General features: G+C 34.3%; 1 protein-coding gene across 4 annotated transcripts in view; it reads left to right on the plus strand.

Annotated features, from left to right (window-relative positions):
- The window catches only part of Efa6 (Exchange factor for Arf 6), a 593,207-nt gene that overhangs the window by 406,646 nt on the left and 162,391 nt on the right, over positions 1-24,170 (plus strand). For all 4 annotated transcript variants that reach the window (XM_069824534.1, XM_069824535.1, XM_069824537.1 and 1 more), the window contains exon 2: positions 10,767-10,833. In XM_069824534.1, the coding sequence (XP_069680635.1) occupies positions 10,767-10,833 (67 nt within the window). The remainder of the gene's footprint in view (positions 1-10,766; positions 10,834-24,170) is intronic.

The raw sequence follows: 24,170 nt of genomic DNA on the forward strand, positions 1-24,170 counted from the left end.
AAGTATCTAAAATTTTAGTAGCAAAGGGATATTTTAATCGCATCACACATTAAAATTAAAATAAAAAATTTCACCGATTTTACGAAAGCTTAAATATTTAAACCCCATTTTCTCAAAAGTAACTTAAGTGCACTTACAGCCCTTTACTTATGACCCCCTCAATTTAAATGCACTCTCTATATTGTATGATAACATCAATAATTAATATGCTAAATAAAGTAGACATTACATAACGAACATAGCCGCCTGAAAAGTTGAGTTTTTGAAAAAAAAATGTTACTACTCTACTGTATTTTGATAAATTCCGTAAAAGTGATGATCAAACTGAAAATCGTAATATCGTATTTCCCTACAACATAAATGGATACACTACTTTTCTCTCCTCCTATAACTAGTAAAATGATTTGTTTACATATTGCACTAGTAACATCAAACTCCTGTAATGGAAGGGGGAAACAGTGTTTCCGAGTATAGCCAGGTTAATGTTAAAAATGTTGGTAAAATAAAGTGATGTCCCTGTACTTTGTAGACAAAATACTTAAGAAAAAAGGTCACATAAAGATGATAATAAATTTAATAAGTAATAATACTAGTAATAACTGAGTGAAAAAAGAGACGATGTTGAGATTGGTTAATTAATATAAAATTATTAATATAATTAGTACAGGTCATGTTGATATAGTAACAAAGATAAGATAGAAAAAATATACTTAGGATAGAAATAAACCTGTTTTACATGGTACATAATATAAATACAGGGAAGTCTGTGTTCTCATCGTGTGTACCGCGCTCTTCCGCTTTCAGCCATTAGCAAAACAACGGTTATCTCCAATCAGCTGGAATTTGTTTTTATTCCTCCTAAACATTCGTCTTATGGCGTATAGTTACGTGTTTCATTACCATTTTATTTATCTGCTTGTAGATTTCCTTTATAATGTAAAAGAATTTAATAAAAATTGAAGTGGGTATCAGTTTTCTTTAACTGTTTTAAAAGACATCGAACACAGATACTTGTGTATTGCCAGAAGCAAGTTCAAAGGACAAGAAAGCAACAGTCTTCCCTCCCCCCCTCTGTCTCTGCTCGATAGTTTGTGTACTGTAAAAGATACACAACTGCTACACAATGACAAGCCAATTAGATGTCCAATTGTGTCGTTTGAAGTAGAAAATTACTGGTCAGATAACTCGGCGCCTGAAAGTGTAGGCAACTGTTCGTGACGTGCAGTACGATGAGTCCCCTATAACGGAGGCGTAAGGTCTCGCGTGATAGATGGATTCAAGAATACACTACCAGGTGCAAGAATAGAATTATGTAATACTGGGTCTCCAGAAGGGTTGCCACTAACCGCGGATCGTTAGTGGGAATATTTAGGCATTGTGCTATTTATAATGAAGCTTTTTGTGTCCTGATGTGCATCGCTTGCATAACGTAATGCTATTTTCAGTAGGCCTACTGTTTCTCTACCATATGTTCGCTTATTAGCACAGGGGTGTACAAAATTAATCTGAAATTAATTATGAATAATTATAAACGTTTTACTTAGGGAGCATAATTTAAAATATTGGTTGTGGTGAAGATAATGCTAAATATATTTGTGATGGTACTGATGATGTTAATTATGTTGATTATATATTTATAAATCTTCTCACCATTCGTGAGCTGCCACAAGGGACAGAAATTTTTTACAAGTTCATTGAACCATTGATTTTGTTTTAACATTGAAATTCCTACAAGTACATAGCTGCAAATAATTTTTTTGAGATTAGTAGAAATATATTTATTTTTAGAGAGGTAAGTGTTACAAAAAAGTAAAGAATGCTACTGAACTTAGTTTGATTTCGAATATAGGTGATTCTTCAGGAGAGCAATTGATCCTTTCAATGCAGCTAAAGTTACAATCGGAATAATAGATGTAGGTATTCCAAGCCTCTTAAACACATCTTTCATGAAGAGAGCAGCGGTACCTCTTGCTCCAACCAGAAGTCCGATTACTTCAAGCTCTTTTAACTGGTATTTTTGGAGGTAATAGAGAATGGTAGGATTGTAGATATTCTTTTTTTCATTATCCACTTCTGCTGGCTGTTCCTCATCCGTTTCGAAACGCACAGTGGGATCAATTATGAATCCAGATCTTGTAGATTCCTTGAAAGCTATTATATCTATGCGCCGTGTACTGCCAGTGACGGAGAGACCATGTACTTCTTCAAAGGTGTTGTAATCGGCATCTTTAAGGGCAGTGGCTATAATTGATCGTACTTTCGCAGAGCTTCGCCGTGAGGACGGAGGTAGTGATGCTAATGCTAAAAGCATGGTGATGATAAAGAATATACTTAAAATGTCTATCTTGAAGTTGATTTGACAATAATGAACAGTGATCAACTATCGTAATTTGTCCTGGATTATAGAAGTATATGATGGATTAAATAATATCGAATTTTATGTTGTTGGACATGGTATGATGATAACTGACGGCGAATATGATAGTCAAAGCGCTGATAGTAATGAAATGATGAAGGTGTTGAAAATGACAATAAAAATGATAGTTGTGTAGATAATAAAGATGATTGTAAATATAGTGAGGATGACATTTGTTATGATATTAAGGTGATAGTAATTTATAATAATATTAAGATGATAGTAGTTGTGAAGATAGTGAAGATGATGATTATTTTAATGGTGCTAAAATGATCATTGTAAAGATAGTAAACATGGTTATAATTATGATATTAAATATGATGATGGTTTTCATTATAGCAAAGATAATGGTTGTGAGAATAATGAAAATGATTGTGGTTTTAATGTTAGTAAAATGGCGGTTCTCAAGATAATGAAGATTATAGTGATTTTAATTATAATAAAGATAATGGTTGTAAAAATAATGAATTTTAATGATAATAAATATGATTATTGTAAAGAAAATGTAGATTATAGTGATTTTAATGATAGAGATGGTTGAAAAATGACATGGAATTTTAATGTTAGTAAAGATAATGGAGATTATATTGATTTTTTAGTGATAATAGAGATTATGGTTTTAAAAATAATTATTGTGGAATTTTAATGACAGTAGAGATGATTTAAAGATAATGATTATAGTGATTTTAATGATAATAAATGTGATGGCTGTAAAATAATGAATATGCAATTTTAATTATACTAAAGATGATATAAAGATAATGAAGATTTTAATGATAATAAAGGTGATGGTTGTAAAGATAATGAGGATTATAGTGATTTTAATGATAATGAAAGTGATAGTTGTAAAACTAATGAATATATTATGACATTTTAATGATACTAAATATGACTGTGAAGATAATGAAGATTATAGTGATTTTAATGAAAGGTGATGGTTCTAACAATAAGTAAGATTATGTAATTTTAATGATAGTAAAGATGTTCTTTGTAAAAGCAATGAAGATTATAGTGATTTTAATGATAATGATTATGGTTGTAAAAATGATGAAGATTGTGGAATTTTAATGATAGCAAAGATGATGGTTGTAAATATAATTAATATTATAGTGATTTTGTTAATAATCAAGGTGATGGTTTTAAAAATAATTAAGGTTATGTAATTTTAATGGTAGTAAAAGTGTTCTTTGTTAAGATAAAGAAGATTATAGTGATTTTATTGATAAGAAAAGTGATGGCTGTAAAGATAGTGAAGTTTATAGTGATTTTAGTAATAGTAAAGATATTTATAAAAACAGTAAAGATTATCGGTATAGTAATTTTAATTTTGTGAGCATAATAATTATAATAATAATAATGTAGTTGATTTAAGTAATAATGTGGTTAAAATAAATGACCATTTTTGTAGCAATATGTTACAGTAGTTTTAATGGTATAAAGGTGATGTTTGTGAAGATAGTGAAGATGATTATGATTTTAATGATTGTGGAGATTGTGGAGATGGTGGTTGTGAAGATAGTGAAGATGATAGTGGTTTTAATGATAATTGTCGCGAACATCTCGCAGCCTGTGAACAATCTTATTGGTGGTCAACTGACCAATGAGACTCGTACTACACTGAAGTCAAAAACATGGTGCTAGAAGCTAATACTTGAGAGTATTTTATCCTACGGTCATTTCTTTCATTGTAAGAAGTTTTCTATTTCTCTCATATCTGCCGCCTATTGGATCATTGCTCTTGAAGTTATTAGCGATTGGCAGAAAACTCTAAGCGAACATGGAAAGATTTGGATGTGAAAATATATTTAAAAAATTAAACTATAGAGGATTTAACACCAACGAACACTAAAAGTTAGTGAAAGCTTATTAGTATATGGATTGCTGCGAAAGTCAGTTTAAAGCGAACGCGGGATATCTCACGAGAGTGGGTAGAGGTGGGAGAAGAAAAGCTGGTTGCCGCTTGAGGTAGGAGAAAGGAAAAAGTAAGTGGTGATGGTACAGGAGAAGCGAGCAATCCGTACACCAAGTTTTTTTTACCGAAAATGAATTGACATTAAAATTAATATTCTGAAATAAAACATGTTTCCCAATAAAGTTTTGTATTATAACTGAAATGTTTAGTCGCAAATCTCATATTCGTAGGAAACTGTTATATGTTGATAATCTCTGCTTTCACAGGAAACATATTTGAATGCACTCATGCAGTATAATACAGTTATTCGCATATACAGCTGAATTAAACACGTGCAAAACAATTTTCGCCTGTAATTTAATTTCGCTTTTAAACTCATGTTTCTTGTCATGAGATAATTATTTCGAGACCGCAGATATCGAAGTAATTACCATGACAACAAACATTTGTTAAGCTCGATTAAATTACCGGAAAACTATCAGCTTTTATATTACTGATTATTACAATGATTGATTACAATCTTTACGTAGATGTGTACTACCATGGGTGGGCAACTCGTGCTCTCAAAGTGTCAACACAATCTCAGTGCAGGTAGAACGGACTCTGTACTAGCTGTACTGTCTGTGTGCGGTTCTTTCAAGACACAAGTTCGATCGCGTCTGCAGTAAGTGGCGGCTCGTTTTAAGTGAAAAACAATATAATTCGCAGATCATTTCCCTTTAGTTACGAGTAAAAAGATATTTTTTTATTAAGAAGAGAGGTAAAGCTTGTATTTTATTACACTTTCTTACGCATGACATTTTATGTTACAAATAAACAGTGAAGGTTTTAGTAAAGAAATACTGTCTGTATCTGCTTTAGAACAGCTAAAGGTAAAAATGGGATATCAACATGGTGAGACTGATATCAAATATCGTTAGCACGTTGTGCGTGCGAGTTACAGAATTCCACGACATATAATCGACTAGCTAAGAACATTTATGGATCAATTTGAAATGTGTCAGTATCATGTAGAACATAGACAATTTCACTTTCTTTGATTATAAACTATCTTGAAGAGTGATAAGAAAATCTTCTTATCAAATATAAGATCCTACTTCAAGACCTACAGCAGAATTCACTGCTAAGTTTGGAGAAACAGTGACAATTGACAAGGAATCGAAATTTTTCTGAAATCTTTTTGGCTTACGCCGATAGAAAATCCTGAAAATTTATGGCTTGAATTAATAAATCTACAGAACAGCACGCCACTCAGATTCCAGCAAAATCAGGAATCGAACTGTTCGTAATGTTACCCAAATATACTCTTTGCTTCCATATATACTGTATGTGCTTGAGGCAGAGTTTAATACAAGAAAGAAGTGTAAAAGCTCTCAAAGTAAAGAAAGAGCTCAGAAGTAAGCTTATTTCATCTGCCGTGACCTGTAAAAAATACTTCCTTGAATTTGTTATTGTTTGCGAATACAGACTATTAACTTTCTGAGAATAGAGGAATACTCTTTAATGTATAAAGACTTGTAAATTCTAGCGTTCTACGTTTCAAATAAGACATATAATAAGAAATATTAACAAATAGTGTAATAATAAATATGTTGCAGCTATATTTGTTGTATCTTGAAAAGGTTGTATTCAGTTTGTGTTTCCAGTACTAAACTAATTTACAAAGCTAGAAAATAATATAATTTTGTTATGTGTTCAGGTATAGTCTGTCTAAAATTGCTATAATTATTGTACCATGCGTCATTCTGAAATTCAAATCATGGAATAGATATCACGATCACCTGCATGAGCCGCCAGAGCGCACCGTGGCTTTAGCAGCGAAACTACAGGGACATAATTTTATTTTTACTTGCATTTTTATTGTACCTGCATTTCTGAATGTACTTCACTCTCACCCCTTCACTAATGTCCTTGCTCCCGTCAGACACACAAACTTACGGCCGCTGTTGCATTCGAAGTCTTCAAGCAGTGAAGTAAACACTGCAGTGTATAGTGTGTTTCAGAAATATGGTTGCGTTTTCTATAGAAGAAAGAACCTATATTAATAATATCGTACTAAAAATTATATTCAAGAAATGATAAATTCAATTTCAGAGAATATGCTTCAAAAAGTTTTTAATAATATGCGTAAAGAATTGAAGCCTGCATTGTAATGAACGGCAACCATTTTCAGCAACTTGTTTAAAAATTCAGATCAGCTTATTTTGAATTGAGGTGGCTAGAAGCAAAGGAATGCTAGTGACATTTGTAATAACATGAGTTAAGTGCATCCAGTGTAAGCTAAAGTATATAAAATTTTAGTGGCAAAGGGATATTTTAATCTCATCACACATTAAAATTTAAATACAAATTTCACCGATTTTACGAAAGCTTAAATATTTAAACCCCATTTTCTCAAAAGTATTTAAGTGTACTTACAGCCCTTTGCCTATGACCCCCTCAATTTAAATGCACTCTCTATATTGTATGCTAACACCAATAATTAATATGCTAAATAAAGTAGACATTACATAACGAACATAGCCGCCTGAAAAGTTGAGTTTTTGAAAAAAAAATGTTACTACTCTACTGTATTTTGATAAATTCCATAAAAGTGATGATCAAACTGAAAATCGTAATATTGTATTTCCCTACAACATAAATGGATACACTACTTTTCTCTCCTCCTATAGCTAGTAAAATGATTTGTTTACATATTGCACTAGTAACATTAAACTCCTGTAATGGAAGGGGGTAACAGTGTTTCCGAGTATAGCCAGGTTAATGTTAAAAATGTTGGTAAAAATAAAGTGATGTCCCTGTACAAACAGCTTGTAACTGCTGTGGCTGGCTCCGTCTGCCTTTCTCTCTTTCAAGGTTTTTTTAGCACTTTGGGAGTACGAGTTGCCCATCCATGTGTATTACTGTTGACATTCTGTTTGTAAGGTGAAAATGATGATGTAGCAAGTTGTGTAGGTGAATGTCATAATCGATTATAGGGATCCTTTTCATCTTGATGTTTTTCTAGTAGCTGCATTTCCAAAATGTCTTCCAGTACAAGATTCTTGATTACTAGCTCAAACACAGATCATTTTTAACCTCCGGGGAAGTACAGATGAATCCCGAAATGGAACCAAGACTGAAATGTGATTGAATAAAGATGACTGTGGTAATGCAAGAAGCGCTGCTTCTTATGGGGGCTTTATGAATAACACAGCAGGTTTCGACATCTGACAACTTGACTCATGGGCACGTCTTAATCATCCCTTTGCTTTGTGGCACATTTCCGGAGTTCGTGGTCGACTGAGATCATCTTTTTATACATTCCCAGGCAAGTGGCTGCGAATATAAATTCCCTCCCCTCAAGGCCGCCAAGAAGTTTCTCCATTGTGTGCATTCAGTTGGCTTCTCATACAAGTCCGGTACCAGAAAGGTCCTCTGAGGTATTTGGTGAATGAAGCTACTTTGGAACAAGCTTTCTTCGAATAGTTCTATTTTCTTCCTGTCGTTCTCATCTAATTTCCTCTATATTTATCTTACATCGCATTTTCTGAACGATCCATGTAGTTGTAAATTACCGTCATTTTCCATAATAACTGTGGTCCTGGAACACAACTATGGTCCACGATACAACCGTTCAAATTTTGTACTCCATAACGTAGTACCTCGTTTATCTATATTTCTGCTGTACTGTAGTTTGAAGTCAAGTCACTGCAGCTATCTACGAACGGTCTATGTTACTTCTACAATGTTCTTTGAATGGTTGTATCGTTTACCATATTTGTGTTCCAGTGCCATAGTTATGGGAACGTTAAATGATAAAGTACAATGAGTGCATGAAAAAATCTTTAAAAAAATCTTTGTGAAGGGTTGTTGAAGAGTCTGAAATATGTTTGATCCTTGAGTCCTCGTTAAAAATGAAGGTTTAAATAGCAATAAAAATAATGTAGTTCACTAGAGAATGGTGTTTATTTATATAAAATGTATTAATATAGAATTCATGTAAAGCCTCCACTTTGTTCTCTAATTCTTAATAGCTTCTCTTTCACACTCTGTTTAACACCAAGAAGAAAATCATGCGAAATATTATGGATTTCTTGAGCAATTGATCCTCTAAAACATTACTTATCTATAGTTCCTTAAACGGAATATGGATACATTTTCATTAGATTTGGATGGATGGATGGATGGATTGGTTGGTTGATTGATTGATTGATTGATTGATTGATTGATTGATTGATTGATGGGTGAGTGGATGGGTGGGTGGCTGGGTATGTTGATGGATGGATGGGCGGTCGGACGGACGGATGAATGAATTAATCGATGGATAGATGGACCGATTGGCAGGCCGGATGAGGTAGGTGGGCTAAATCAGACAAACAGAAGAATCGATCGATGGATTGATCAGTGGATAGATAGAGGGCCTATGTACATTACATGGATAGATCGATGGATGAGATGGATTGGATAGATTAGGTGGATCGATTGGGTAGATTGGATGGGTGAATGATGGATTCTGTAAAGTAGATGCAGTGGATGGTTGGATGGCTGGATTGATGAATGGATAGATTGGATAGTTTAGGTGAATGAATTGATTGGATAAGTCAATTGGATGAATAGGTTGGGTAGATTGAATGAGTATATTGGATAAATTGTATGGATAGGTTAGAGAGGATAGATGGATAGCTTGGATAGGATAGATGGATTGGATTGTATAGATCTGATAGATTAGATTGTATATATCGGATGGATTGGATTGTATAGATCAGATGGATTGGATTATATATGTTAGATTAAATCAGTGATAATCATTACGTGGCCCGCGGGCCGCAATGCGATTCCCAAGGAAAATTATCGGTGCTCTTCAACTGATATTACTAATAGACCTACTGTATTATTGCTTTTCTGAGATTTTTTTTTTTTTGTAATAATGTGCCACTGGAGAAAACTTTGGTTACCCCGCATCATTACCGTACTGCCAGTGAAGGTTTTCAACAACGCGTATTTTTTTTAAGGTAGTCTCATGTGCTTATTATGTTTTAATATAATAATGAGTTATAAACGTTTTTATCTTAATAAATATTACAGTAGCGTGCAGTCAAATTTTGGAAACAAGTATTCAAAACATTCTCAAACAATGATAGAAATCTGAAAATGTTAAAAATGTCCGTAATATCTCAACAGCTGTACATAAAAACGAATTGACAACTTAGTAAACTGTCTGTAAATTTTATGTTATATTAATGCCTAAGACCACACAAGCCTGGCCCTTACTGTAGTGGCTAGAAACATTTTTGTTGTATACTTTTGAATTTGTACTCACTTTGCTTACTAGCTAAATAAATAAATAAAATAAAAAAACATCGTATCAGCAGAAATTAAGTCATTTATAGATATGTGGATTGTTAAGGAGTGGTTTCTAGCTTTATGTGATAGTTTATTTTTCTAAATTTCCAAATTCAAAACAGATTGATTACAAATGAAATAAAAGAACAAGTCAACCTGCTCAAGTCATATTTATATGATTTGATTTTGCAAAAGATTAGCAGAGTCCGCCCATCAACTTCAAAATAATAGTAATATGTGTTGGTGTTGTTACTTTATATTATTATTATTATTATTATTATTAGGCCAAATATTCAAGAATTAAAAATCCACGCATTTTGTTCAGCTTCAATACTATGATATGCATTGTGGTTCTCGGCAAATTACTATTTCTAACTTTGGCTCTCCTGTAATTTCTAGTGAGTACCACTGGATTAAATAGATTGAATTGGATAAGGATGTATTAATAAATAGACGGATGATTGGATGGTTGGATGGATGACGATAGGTTATTAGTAAGGTGGATGGGCAGACGAACAGGCAGACATACAAATAGAAGTTTCATGTTTATTTTGTGTGTATGATTGAGGTTTGATGTTTCCAACAATTCGTAATTATCTGATTTCTTTCAATTCTCCGTTAAGTAACATAGTCTATTATGTTTTGGTTAGTCTTTCTTTACGAAGGCTATTGCTATTTTCACTGCATTTCTCTGCATCTATGTTTTGTCGATTGAGTATCAAAGATTCTCTGCTGTTAGCCAGAATTCTCAGGAGTAAATAATGTATAGCGTGAGACAGACCCGTACTTAAAGGAGAAAGGGATTTATAGGAAAGTGACAGAAAGACACGTTTGTCTCTTTATTGAGTGACGTGGTGTTTTCATCTAAACTTTAATTGTAACAAAGTTTCAGGGATGGAAAAAATGTTTGACTTGTCAATAACACATTTAGCCCTTTACTTATATCGTCATTTCTCTTTGGTTCAGTAATGGGCATCCAATTACTATATCAAAAATCTCACCTCGAATGTTTAAAGTTTCTTCCATCTTCTATAGCGGCCAGTTTCTATTAATATGAATACTAAAAATTTACTTAAATGCATATGATTGAAATGAATCTTCTTTTTTTCGCAGGTAGAGGCTGGTGACGTAATATTAAAAGTGAATGAGACTGACGTCAACAGATTCAGCACGAAAGAAGGTAAACTAATTGATCTGTTTCATAATAATAACAAAATAGTGCAACCGTAAAGGATTAGAAGGATAATGGGGCAATATAATGTGCTGGGGAACTTAGCTTTGATCTTGGTGGTTATAGGGTTTGAACACTAATTTAATTATAATGAAGCACAACTTCAATAATAAGACGTAAAGAATAATGCTTAAAGTTTTATTTCGGACACACACATGTAGGGGAGAAGTGGGTGCAGTAAGACAGGGGGAACAGTGAGACATTTTTATTAGGTAAATTTTGATGCTGAGATGTAGGTAACAGTGGAGTCGTATGTTGCATGAGTAAAGTAACAGTATTTTCATACTCGATATGATTCTAATTATAAAGGTGAGTGATGAAAAAATAATTCGTAATTTTTCACTCTAGAAGTAAAATTTTGGCTTGTGTTTAATGAAGGTTGTATTGGAGATACCAATGAGATATAAATATGAATGTTTTGATATTTAGTAAAGTGAGTGATTGTTTCAGATATTTAAATTTCATACACATTACATTGCAATTAATTAGGAAATTGCAAATAAACAAGAAACTATATTGCTTTAAAATGACAAAAAAAAAAGACTAGTGGCCAGTTTGTCCAAGTAATGTTTAATTTTGCTTAAAGAATGTTAAATTAACATTCTGTTTATTTTTAACGCTTTGTTAATGTATTTCTCATTTGTTCAACATAATTTTGTTTAAGATAACCAACACTTAACTATAACGTCTGTTAGCACTATTTTAACTACTCAACAGCAGTTGGTAATGATTCTACACATATAAGACAATTTTTTATTGGCTAAAATTAATCTTTAAATTCTATATTATAGAGTGTGTCATGAAACTTGCATAAAATGATGACCTGTTATAGTAGTAGGCCACGCTCCATAAACAAACAGTTGACAAATGAAAGTTGTAGGTGACGTGCTGAATAATAATTACAAAGTAAGGTTATATTTCCTCATTGCTATTATGGATACGAAATACGAAAGAAATAAAATAACACTGATGTATTTAAACAGCCGAAAGTATTTTTTAAATATTATATTACCAGTCATATGCTAAACATTCCCTACAGAGAGACACAAAATATTAATTTTGCAACTTCTGTTAGAACAACTGTGGAGACATCGGCCATATTTAACTAACCGTTAAAGGAGTTAACTGCTCGAAATCCTACATTTAAAATTAACATACTGTTAACAATCTGTTAAACCAAACTGGTGTTGAAAACATACAATTTTATCAATTAACACACTGTTTAGAGTTTAACAGTCGTTAAATTTTCTAACAATACTTGGAAAAAACCGGCCATAGGATTAGTAAGAAACGACTTAAAAAGGCAAAATAGGCAAAGTAAAAATTGGCCTTATCACTTTGATCTATCCCAAATAACATATATATATATATATATATATATATATATATGTATGAAAATATACTTCCTACTTCCGGTTTGTTACGGGAAATGGTACTACCACCAGTCGATTTTTTACATAGGTTTTGGCTATCAAAAAAATTCCTTTGCAGAACGAAAAGTTACATATGTTCGGATCAAATTTCTGCACATTTAAAAGAACAAAACTAAAATCCTTTCGATCATTTATTATCATAATACAATGCTCTCTTAAACTGACTTAAACATATTGGGAATTTAATGAATGGCGTTCCCAAAACACACTGTGAAATGTTTCATATAAAACAATTTGTATCTCGAAAAGGAAGCAAAAACGAGTACAATTGTATTAAACTCTTGTGTTTGAAATATCTCAAAGAATAATTCCCTGAAATTAACGATACCGGTATTACTTAAGGTTCACTATGTATATCTATTAGGGTAGAGTAGCATAAATCGCACAGCTTCCTAAATGGCACCGCTGCTAGTTTAAAACAAGTTACTGTAGTAGTGTAGCATCTAGTGGTATTGTTACAATCTACCATATGAACTTCCACCATGTCACTTGATTTCTGCCACTTCTTTGTGTCAGCAGCGTGGTGATAGTGTATATAATATAATCGCTCAGGTGGATGCATAATTAGCTAACATTTTGTAACTAAATAACGGATTTGTATGCAAAGGAATCCATAATCATAAGATGTTATTCGTTTAAAGAGATATTAAAGAACATTTAACTTAGTAGGATTTTCGAACATGTGGTGATTATAGGCTAGAATGAAGGAAATAATAACTTATGGCGTAGTTTCTCAATTCGCACCACTTTGTAGGTGCCTAATTCGCACCGGTGCGATATGAGCAACTGTAGCAATTCTAACCGTACAAAAGAAAGTCCCAAAAATTTTAACTGAACTAGGAATGCATCAGGTGGGTGCAATATCAAGTGGAGAGAAGGGCGTTAATACAAGTGTGTGTTGTACAAGCGAACCAGGTATTTTGTTCCACCTATGATAATTTTTAAACGTCGAACAGTGCATCCTTCATTATCAGCTGGTGCTCCTCCAGGATCGTTATTTATTTGCTCTGAGTCAGGTTACATCAACGTTGAACTATTTGTCGAATAGCTCAAACATTTTATTTGCCACTCAAACCTGCCATGGAAAAAAGTGCTGCTTCTGTATGTCCACCTATACGACCCATTCCAAAAATTTAGAAGCTAGATTATCTCGGGAAAATGGTGTGCTCCTGTTTCAGCTTCTTCGTCATAATACTCATAGGCCCAGCGTTTAGATGTTTCTATCTTCAAATTATTTCAGACAGCTATATCATGAAGCAGTTCTTAGGTGGCTTCGAGATAATCGTGGAGAAAAGGTGACGCAGTTTACAGTCTGAACTGCCTGGTGAAGCACATGGCAAATGTATAACAATAAAAAACGCATTCAGGCAGTTTAAATGTTACGTAATTTACGCTCTATTTTTTCAATTTGATTTGAAGATGCGTTACTGTCTTTCATTAATTTCAATAAACTTGTAATTTGCATTTATTACATTATTCATTCAAATACTCTTCAGTATGTTCAATATTAAAAGCTTTCCTTCATCCTGTTCCCTGCAGATAAAGAGGTGCGATTTAAGAAACCGCAGGTGCTATTTAGAAACTAGTTGCCTAAATGGCACCACTGACATGTGTTTCGAAAATGTAATTTTAATTAAAAAATATTAAATCAAATTCTAGTATTTTTTTCCATGAAAGGTAAATGTTCTGGGAATGTATCTCTGTAAAGGAATGCAGAAAATAAAATCTGTATTGTTCAATAAAAATTATAAATGCTAAAGTGGTGCGATATAGGCAACTTTACCCCAATGTAACAAGATAATCTATTAACATTTACTAACTTCTGGATGCAGCTTGTTTTGTGGTAATGCTAATGTTTGATGTATGATAGCTGAAGTACGTAATGTAGTTTGCACATTTTAACGAATCTACATTGCATGCAAATCCCATGTCATTGCGTGACTGCGATCTTCCAGTGCTCGCTGCTTACATTGTCTACATATTCTTGTCTCTTCCGCTTTCTGTATTCTCTAATGTTAACGAACTGACCTTGTTTGGAATATTGTCAGACATAACTATGTATGGGCTATTCCATATGAAATCGATCAGTAAAAAACGTCGCATTTTTTATACTCTAATTTTTTCCCTATTTATACAAGGTGCTGAGGAGAGTGCATTTGAAAAAATATACTATCGAAATTCAAACGGTTTTCGTGTTGTTGAGCGACAAATTTAGCGTATTTTATAAAAACAAGCCTCTTTCAGCGCTCAGAACTCTGGAACCATTTACTGCAGAACATAGAACGAGAGCTCATTTTGAAGCTTTTATGATAAGAAGTAATCCTTATTTTTATTGTATACAGAGAGAGAGATAATCTGATTTTACTTACTTTTAGGCTTTTTGCCCATTTGTAAAAAATGTAAAAAAATATTGAGAAAAAAACTTGCGTTATTATGAGGGATTCGGCATTGTTTGCTTAGTGTCACGGCATAAGTTTCGGGGGTATTAAATAAATAATTTTCACACGCCTAGACTTGAAAGGCGCAACACAGCACACACTGGCCGAGAGATGAAGATAAGCGAGCATTGGGCGTCATTTTACTCCTGTGTTTATGAAAACCTGTGATAAAGCTAGCCCAGCTATGCGCTACTAGACGAAACATCACGTGTTTATGTCTCCTGGCCTTGCTTGCCTAGGCTAGCTCCCGCCTCACAGTCAGCTGGTTAGCTCACGCGCGTACTATTTATTTTCTTTATTTGATTTTTCAATACTTTCTTATTAACGTTGCACCAGTAAAAAATACGTGTTTATTTGTACTTTCAATGCGGAATCTAACCATATATTTTAAAAATATTTTTTTCGTGGGCAAAGGTGTCTTAATTAAGAAAAATATAAATTTCTCCATTTCCATAAAAAGTAAGAAAAACTGTTTACATGTCAATATAAACTTTAACTTTTCAGCTTTAACTTTTCAGCATCAAAATAAAGGGTGAAAGGGTTTCGGAGCCACAACAGTTTAAAGTTGCTAATTTTATGAAAATACGATAAATTAAAATATTTTTAATTTAAACACTATGAAGTTCTGATGCCTCAAACTTTGCACAAAGCATTGTATCATAGTTGTCTACGGACAGAAAAAGTTTCATTGTATTTAAAAATTGCAAGGTCAATTTTCTGTATATTTCGGTCGATTTGAGATGGAATAGCCCATATACACACATGTATATCTTTATGTGTATATATTGTATACCTGCAGGCAGAAAGGTTCTAACAAGTATTTTTCCGATGAGAGAGTAGTGGAACGGAGAAAAATTCTCTCCGGCACCGGGTTTTGAACCCGGGTTTTCAGCTCTACGTGCTGATGCTTTACTTGGCTTCCCTCTAGTGGCCTACCCTCTGCACTACGTCATAGATGGTTATGGACGTAGGACTAATGTCCACACATGTGCGGAGGTGCACTCGTTATGAGTGACTGATTGGCCGGGATCCGACGGAATAAGCGCCGAGTGCTTTACGCATATGATATATTATTTTAATGTACCAATCCCATCGGCACTAAATACCTAGTAGTTGATAAAGCGTCGCTAAATAACCAGGTAAAACAAATATATTAAGTGACAAGTATATTTCTTCTCTTCAATGTAAAAAAAAATCGCGTTTTATACTTCTTGTATTTAAATTATTTAAGGTTTTGAAAATGCTGACAAATTGTTTAATTATGGAGATTTATTGTATTTTATTTCTTAGCATGTTAGATACAGACAATGCTAATGATATCTAAGGGCCGTATTCATAGACATTCTTAGCTCGGGCTTTCGGTGGATGATCAGCGAACTAACATTTTTCGTATTCATAAACCAGTGTCAGCGATGTGATATGATATGATATGAATCCTCTTCAGCACGCTCGTAGCCCGGGCTAGCGAAATGTCTATGAATAGCACCCTTAAGGTGTATTTTAATAAAGATGTAAACTGGCCCCAGTGGTTTAGGAACGAGGATATTTTGACATTACTTACTTAATTAAGCCCACTTATTTACTTACTTACTGACTTTTAAGGAACTCGGAGGTTCATTGCCGCCCTCACATAAGCCCGCCATTGGTCCCTATCCTGAGCAAGATTAATCCAATCTCTGTCATCATATCCCACCTCCCTCAAATCCATTTTAATAGTATCTTCCCATCTACGTCTCGGTCTCATTAAAGGTCTTTTTCCCTCCGGCCTCCCAACTAACACTCTATATGCATTTCTGGATTCGCCCATACGTGCTACATGCCCTGCCCATCTCAAACGTCTGGATTTAATGTTCCCAATTATGTCAGCTGAAGAATACAATGCGTGCAGTTCTGTGTTGTGTAACTTTCTCCATTCTCCTATAACTTCATCCCTCTTAGCCCCAAATATTTTCCTAAGCACCTTATTCTCAAACACCCTTAACCTATGTTCCTCTGTCAAAGTGAGAGTTCAAGTTTCACAACCATAAAGAACAACCGGTAATATAACTATTTTATAAATTCTAACTTTCAGATTTTTTGACAACAGACTGAATGATAAAAACTTCTCAACCGAATAATAACAGGCATTTCCCATATTTATTCTGTGTTTAATTTCCTCCCGAGTATCATTTATATTTGTTACTGTTGCTCCCAGGTATTTGAATTTTTCCACCTCTTCAAAAGATAAGTTTCCAATTTTTATATTTCCATTTCGTACAATATTCTGGTCACGAGACATAATCATATGCTTTGTCTTTTCGGGATTTACTTCCAAACCTATCTCTTTACTTGCTTCAAGTAAAATTCCCGTATTTTCTCCTAACATATTCACGTCATCCGCATAGACAAGCAGCTGATGTAACCCGTTCAATTCCAAACCCTCTCTGTTATCCTGGACTTTCCTAATGGCATACTCTAGAGCAAAGTTAAAAAGTAAAGGTGATAGTGCATCTCCTTGCTTTAGTCCACAGTGAATTGGAAACGCATCTGACAGAAATATTTTGACATTGAAATATTTATTTCATATTTTTATATTGTGCGAAAATAAATTTCATATTTTGGCAAAAGTTTCTTGATATTATGACTGCCTCTAGGTGCGTTCGAGTCGACTCTGCAAACCCTAGTTTGCAGAGGATTTCGTTCAAATATCTCATTTCTCCATGGCGACTTCCTCTTATCTGTTACTTCCCGGTTACTCTATGAGGCTTGCAGTCTTCGTTTGGCCCAGAGGTGCTGCATTAACCACCCCGCAGATTCCTGATACACAATTCCCTTAGGACCTCAAATGGAGGAACATTTCCGTAGGATGATCTAGATGATGACGTGTGTTCATAAAACTTGCTCTCTCAGGTGGCGTAAATTGTTAACCCCGCGTGCATCGCGTGGTATAAATTAGGCGCGTTCTTCCGAGGGAAGCCTTGGAGCAGTGCCAGGACAGTCCCCTTGTTGTGCCCTGCCCCCTACCCCCCCCCCACATGTGGTTTCTGTTAACCATGTCTTGTAATTCACAAAATTATACTCGTTTCTTTTTTGGGCCGTCTTTGATGTACGACTTGGCCTTAGAGACACTGCCATGCGAACACCCTTGGGGCCACGCCTTGCTGCTTGTATTATTGTGCGTGTTCTTCTCACAAAGGAATGCGTAAATGGAGATCGTTCTTCCCGTCGTAATCAGACTACATATTTTAAAGGCGTCTGGAATTGTCTACATGCAGTACAGAACATAATCTTCGCGACTCCTGTCCTGTCTTAATTGACGTAATTTTTTTGGTCATTTGTTTACCTCTAAACTCATCCTAGTGTTTTTATATGCCCACTGTCTTTGTTGAGAATATGATAGGTCTTCAGGTTTCTGTAGATTATTATGGGACGGGACAATAGTTCTTTGTAATGCAAAATCTCAATTTGAATTACAGTCGTGCACAACCGGTTACGAAAAATATAAATTATATATTGCTGTTGAACGCCTGGCGCTGTAGTCAGTGTGCAAAGCTCTTCCGTCTCGCGGAGTGTCTCAGTGTTCGGTTTAACGAATATTCGAGTTCTCACTTTTTGTTGGGGACGGCAAAGGCAGACCGCACTGAGCCATACAGGAGTTCCAAGAGCCTTTGCAAGGAAGCGATTATCATCGTGTAGGCCTACCATTTAATTGATAATTTTTCTTCTCTCAGACATTCAACCAACCAATCATCCGTCCATCCATCCATCCATCCATCCATCTATCGATTCATTGAATCATTCATCCATGGATTCATTGATTCATTCATTCATCCAGGTATTACAGTTGGATATCATCGAGAGCAAGAACATGCATCGTGAAAGTACAAGCATTAGAGCTTCAGAGTACTTTTCTTTTTGTTAATAACACTCTAACTTCTTAAAAAATGATTAATGAAATAATAATGCAGCTGATTAGAGTACCGGTATTTAAAAGGCTTGGGATAAGATCGCTAGTTCTGGATCAGGCACTAGTTCAGGATCAAACTGGACTGTACTGTCAGTTTCTCAAGTTAGCGGCAGGTGTCTCTTGTTGTGCGTTTGGTAGCCATGGCAACGCGGTTTTTGGAAGTTTGGAATGAGAGAAGCCATAAGTTATGACGCAGTAGTGTTTTAGCAGAAATTTGAAGAGAAAATAAGATAAACAGATTTGAAAATCTGTAATTATTTACGTATGTAATTCAGAGCCTCCAAATTTTCTCCAAAGATGGTCATAGGTATATATTTTGCAGAGAAAAAATAAGGACTTCACTTGAAGCTTTCAGTCTTATCTTGCGGGTAAGTTTTTTTATACCCTTGCAACGAGATAATTAGCAGACTGGGGTGCGCTTCAAATTTAAATGCACTTCTAGTTTATATTCGTTTCGAAGTAAAATATTGGGATTTTAAGTGTTCATAAATATCTTAATTCGTTTTTAATATCATGCATCTCGTTTGTCTGGAGAAACTTTAGTTTTAGCAAGAGAAAGTGATATATACTTTCTAATGTTTCTTCATGACACAACGCACATATTCCAGCACTTGAATGTTGGTGTTTTTGGGTCGCTCAAATAGTCTTTATCGGAAGAAAGAATCCACCAAACTGATGCGTGAACATAATAAAAAATATATCTAAATATATACGATTTCTACAGTGTACTAACTCAAGGATGGCAAAAAGCAATTAATCAATTCCTGACAATATTTTGAGTGGGCTTCGAGGAAGTGGTGTCTGGCCTTTGGATCCTTCTGCAGTCAACGCTCATCGTTTGAAAAGCAGTAATGACTCCACTCTTGTTCATGCTAGACAGAACGATGAGACGCAACCCGGATGCTCATCTGATGTAAGAGAAAAAGAAAACTCTCCTGTCTCGCCAGTGGTTCAGGTGATAAAAGAACTTTTTGCAACAGACGAAGACAGTGCCAAACACTAAAAAAAATCACTATCACTAGATGTGTAACTTCACTTGAGTTTTTGAGAGAAATAGAGGAAAAATCAGGAAAAAGAACAAGTTGAATGCAATGTAAAAGGTGAAATTTGTGGTACCATCAAACATGCCAAAATTTGTTATATAGGCTTGACCAAAAAAGTTGGTCAAATATACACTGGTGGCCATAATTCTGGAAACTTTTTGTTTTTGTACTGAATTATTATAACATCTGCATTGATTCAGAGATTTATACAATTGAAAATGTTTCTCGTGACTGATTCGTTAATTATGGGGTTATAACAAAGATATTATATTAAATCCTGAATATTTTAACAATAAATAATCATTACTATGTGGGAAATTATGTTCTTGTCGTTTAAGATCTCAATATTAATTTCACTTTTTCATTATAAGTTTCCCTTCGATCTTTCAATGCTAATCGACAAATCTGCTTCACTTCTCTCGGACTTACTTTAGGTTTTCTACCAGTCCTAAGTGTTGTTTTACAAGATTCTATGCATTTGTACCTCTCACATATCTTCTGGACGCCAGGCAATGTAGCACCATTACCAAGTTTTCTTGCAATTTCCTTGATTGTGTAGCCTTCTTCTCGAAGTATGGCTGCCCTAGAAAGTGTTCAGTCCTTTCGTGGAGCCATTGTGATAAAATGATCAATAAAGTTTGTTGTAAAGCAATTAGGTGTTCACCTAACGAAATCTTAAGTCAGACTAATGATAGAAACAAATTAATAATGTCCATATTTTATGCTACCAGTGCTCAACAATACTTCTACTGATCAACAATAATCTTAATCTCAACAATGGACTAGTTTTATAACAGTAAATAATGGGAAATTATAATGAAATCTGAAATTAATATTTAGATCTTAAACGACAAGAACATAATTTCCCACTTAGTAATGATAATTTATTATTAAAATAGTCAGGATTTAATATAATACCTTTATTATAACCCCATCAGTAACGGGTCAGTCACGAATAACATTTTCTATTGTATAAATCTGTGAATTAATACAAATGTTATAATAATTCAGTACAGAAACAAAAAGTTTCCAGAATTATGGCCACCAGTGTATGTATATATGTCAAATGTAAACAGTAGTGAACAATGAACTGCATAGTAATTACGCCTAAATTGTTTCAGGCATGTACGTAATATTTCTCTGTACAAAGCAAAATGTATTTTCCTTCTGTTTTCATTAATAATTTGAAGATGTACCATCATGGAAATAATATCCAGAATTTTGATCCTCAGTTAGTTCGGGTCACTAGTTGCGGATCACATTGCTTATCTCATCTGTGGAGTGTTATAATATCATGAGTCTTACATTTATATGATCATTGTGCTATTCTGTATTAAAATATAAAAGGAAAATGTTTTTCGTTAACCGATCTTCAAGTAGTGCCGAGGGTTTAGTTGTGGATCAAATGCTACTTTTTATTTTTTTCAATAAAATATGTACTGAATTGAAGTTGTAAATGTAAACGACCTTAAAATATTGTAGAGAGGTCAATTAATAAGTTGTGCATAAAACTCGTTACTCTCTATCATTCCTTTCTCCGCAATCGGCCTGTATGCTTAGGTAGATCCAGAACTAGTGATCTAGTGAAGTTGTTGTAAATGTAAACGACCTTAAAATATTGTAGAGAGGTCAATTAATAAGTTGTGCATAAAACTCGTTACTCTCTATCATTCCTTTCTCCGCAATCGGCCTGTATGCTTAGGTAGATCCAGAACTAGTGATCTAGTGAAGTTGTTGTAAATGTAAACGACCTTAAAATATTGTAGAGAGGTCAATTAATAAGTTGTGCATAAAACTCGTTACTCTCTATCATTCCTTTCTCTGCAATCGGCCTGTATGCTTAGGTAGATCCAGAACTAGTGATCTAGTGAAGTTGTTGTAATGTAAACGACCTTAAAATATTGTAGAGAGGTCAATTAATAAGTTGTACATAAAACTCGTTACTCCCTATCATTCCTTTCTCCGCAATCGGCCTGTATGCTTAGGTAGATCCAGAACTAGTGATCTAGTGAAGTTGTTGTAATGTAAACGACCTTAAAATATTGTAGAGAGGTCAATTAATAAGTTGTGCATAAAACTCGTTACTCTCTATCATTCCTTTCTCCGCAATCGGCCTGTATGCTTAGGTAGATCCAGAACTAGTGATCTAGTGAAGTTGTTGTAATGTAAACGACCTTAAAATATTGTAGAGAGGTCAATTAATAAGTTGTGCATAAAACTCGTTACTCCCTATCATTCCTTTCTCCGCAATCGGCCTGTATGCTTAGGTAGATCCAGAACTAGTGATCTAGTGAAGTTGTTGTAATGTAAACGACCTTAAAATATTGTAGAGAGGTCAATTAATAAGTTGTGCATAAAACTCGTTACTCTCTATCATTCCTTTCTCCGCAATCGGCCTGTATGCTTAGGTAGATCCAGAACTAGTGATCTAGTGAAGTTGTTGTAATGTAAACGACCTTAAAATATTGTAGAGAGGTCAATTAATAAGTTGTACATAAAATTCGTTACTCTCTATCATTCCTTTCTCCGCAATCGGCCTGTATGCTTAGGTAGATCCAGAACTAGTGATCTAGTGAAGTTGTTGTAAATGTAAACGACCTTAAAATATTGTAGAGAGGTCAATTAATAAGTTGTACATAAAACTCGTTACTCTCTATCATTCCTTTCTCCGCAATCGGCCTGTATGCTTAGGTAGATCCAGAACTAGTGATCTAGTGAAGTTGTTGTAATGTAAACGACCTTAAAATATTGTAGAGAGGTCAATTAATAAGTTGTGCATAAAACTCGTTACTCTCTATCTTTCCTTTCTCCGCAATCGGCCTGTATGCTTAGGTAGATCCAGAACTAGTGATCTTACCCTATATATGAACAACTAGGCCTACTGCTTTAGAGGTATGCATTTTGAGTTTAAAGTGTAAATATTACACTAGAATTATGCACTTATTTTCTTTCCTATTTAATAAGTAATTGTAATTTATTCTATCCTTGCATTTCTTTACAAACCAGATTTCATATTATGCATACACTTATTTCCTTTGTTGTTACCTGTGTCCATTTGTTCATTTATATAACTTATTAATTATGGAGATAAGTGTATTAAATTTTCCAATCAATTGTTCGCCTATATCTAACAAATACATTTTTTATAAGACATAGTAAATTTCCTTCAATTGTTACTACTTTTGTGTACTCAGAAAATATGTTTCATATCTGATGTATGCGCCTGGTGTTCTGTCTAGCCTGCAAAACATTAGGGGTAACCGGTTGAAATTTAAACATTCGGTCGGATGTTAAACCTTGACTGATGTTCTTTCACCCGTCGAATCTAAACCGGTTGTAAGCCCTATTTTTCAGCTCTCTAGTGTCTACCCATCTGAAAAACAAGAAAGTATCAGAGTATTTGGTAAATGACGGGGAAAACTGGAAATGTCAGGGAATTCTGAAAAAATCCTCTGTGTTTATTCCTTATTCCATTAGATAATAATAATAATAATAATAATAATAATAATAATAATAATAATAAGACTCTTCCTTATTGTATGGAGAAATTGAAAATACCAATGAAAAGTGCTAATTCAGTAACACAGTTATCAGCAGAGAAAAACTGTATAATTTTTAGCACAATTTGAGTATTCAATTTTAGTAGAGAATTTCATGGAAGATGATGAGGATTATTTTGCGATACAACAAAGTTTCCAGAAACGCTTGGTCAGCGCAGCATTGTATGAAATAGCTGCTGATAGATTCGTGACATTAACGACTGACATGCAACGATCAGGCTGGCGACAAGTTAGCGTGCGAGATTAGTCTCCATGAAGCCCGACATTCGATTCCCGACGCCAGCTATCTCTGTCTAGGAAAATTCCAGTACTTCAAGATAGAACACGATCGCTTTCTTAGCGAATCTATTCCCAGACAGTATGACATCAATTCAAAGCAGTCTATGAAGATGGTCTTAAATTATATATATATATATATATATATATATATATATATATTTGTCTTTATTCGTCTTACAGCTCTATTGGCAGATTAGACATTGGACTGAAGGACATGTAGAACACTGGAACACAAGACAGTGAAGTTCATTATAATTGCTGTACCGTAACGAGTTGGATCCACATTGGCGATGATAGTATGATGATATTAGTGATAATTGATTTTCGGAATGATAATCACGACGAATGTTGCAGTTTTGTGGTGGTGATAATGATATTGATGACGGTTTTGAGATGACCATGATAGCGCTGGCCTTCTATTCCCAAGGTTGCGGGTTCGATCCCGGGCCAGGTCGATGGCATTTAAGTGTGCTTAAATGCGACAGGCTCATGTCAGTAGATTTACTGGCATGTAAAAGAACTCCTGCGGGACAAAATTCCGGCACATCCGGCGACGCTGATATAACCTCTGCAGTTGCGAGCGTCGT

Source organism: Periplaneta americana, chromosome 4 (assembly GCF_040183065.1).
Source record: "Periplaneta americana isolate PAMFEO1 chromosome 4, P.americana_PAMFEO1_priV1, whole genome shotgun sequence".
NCBI classification, from domain to species: Eukaryota; Metazoa; Arthropoda; class Insecta; order Blattodea; family Blattidae; genus Periplaneta; species Periplaneta americana.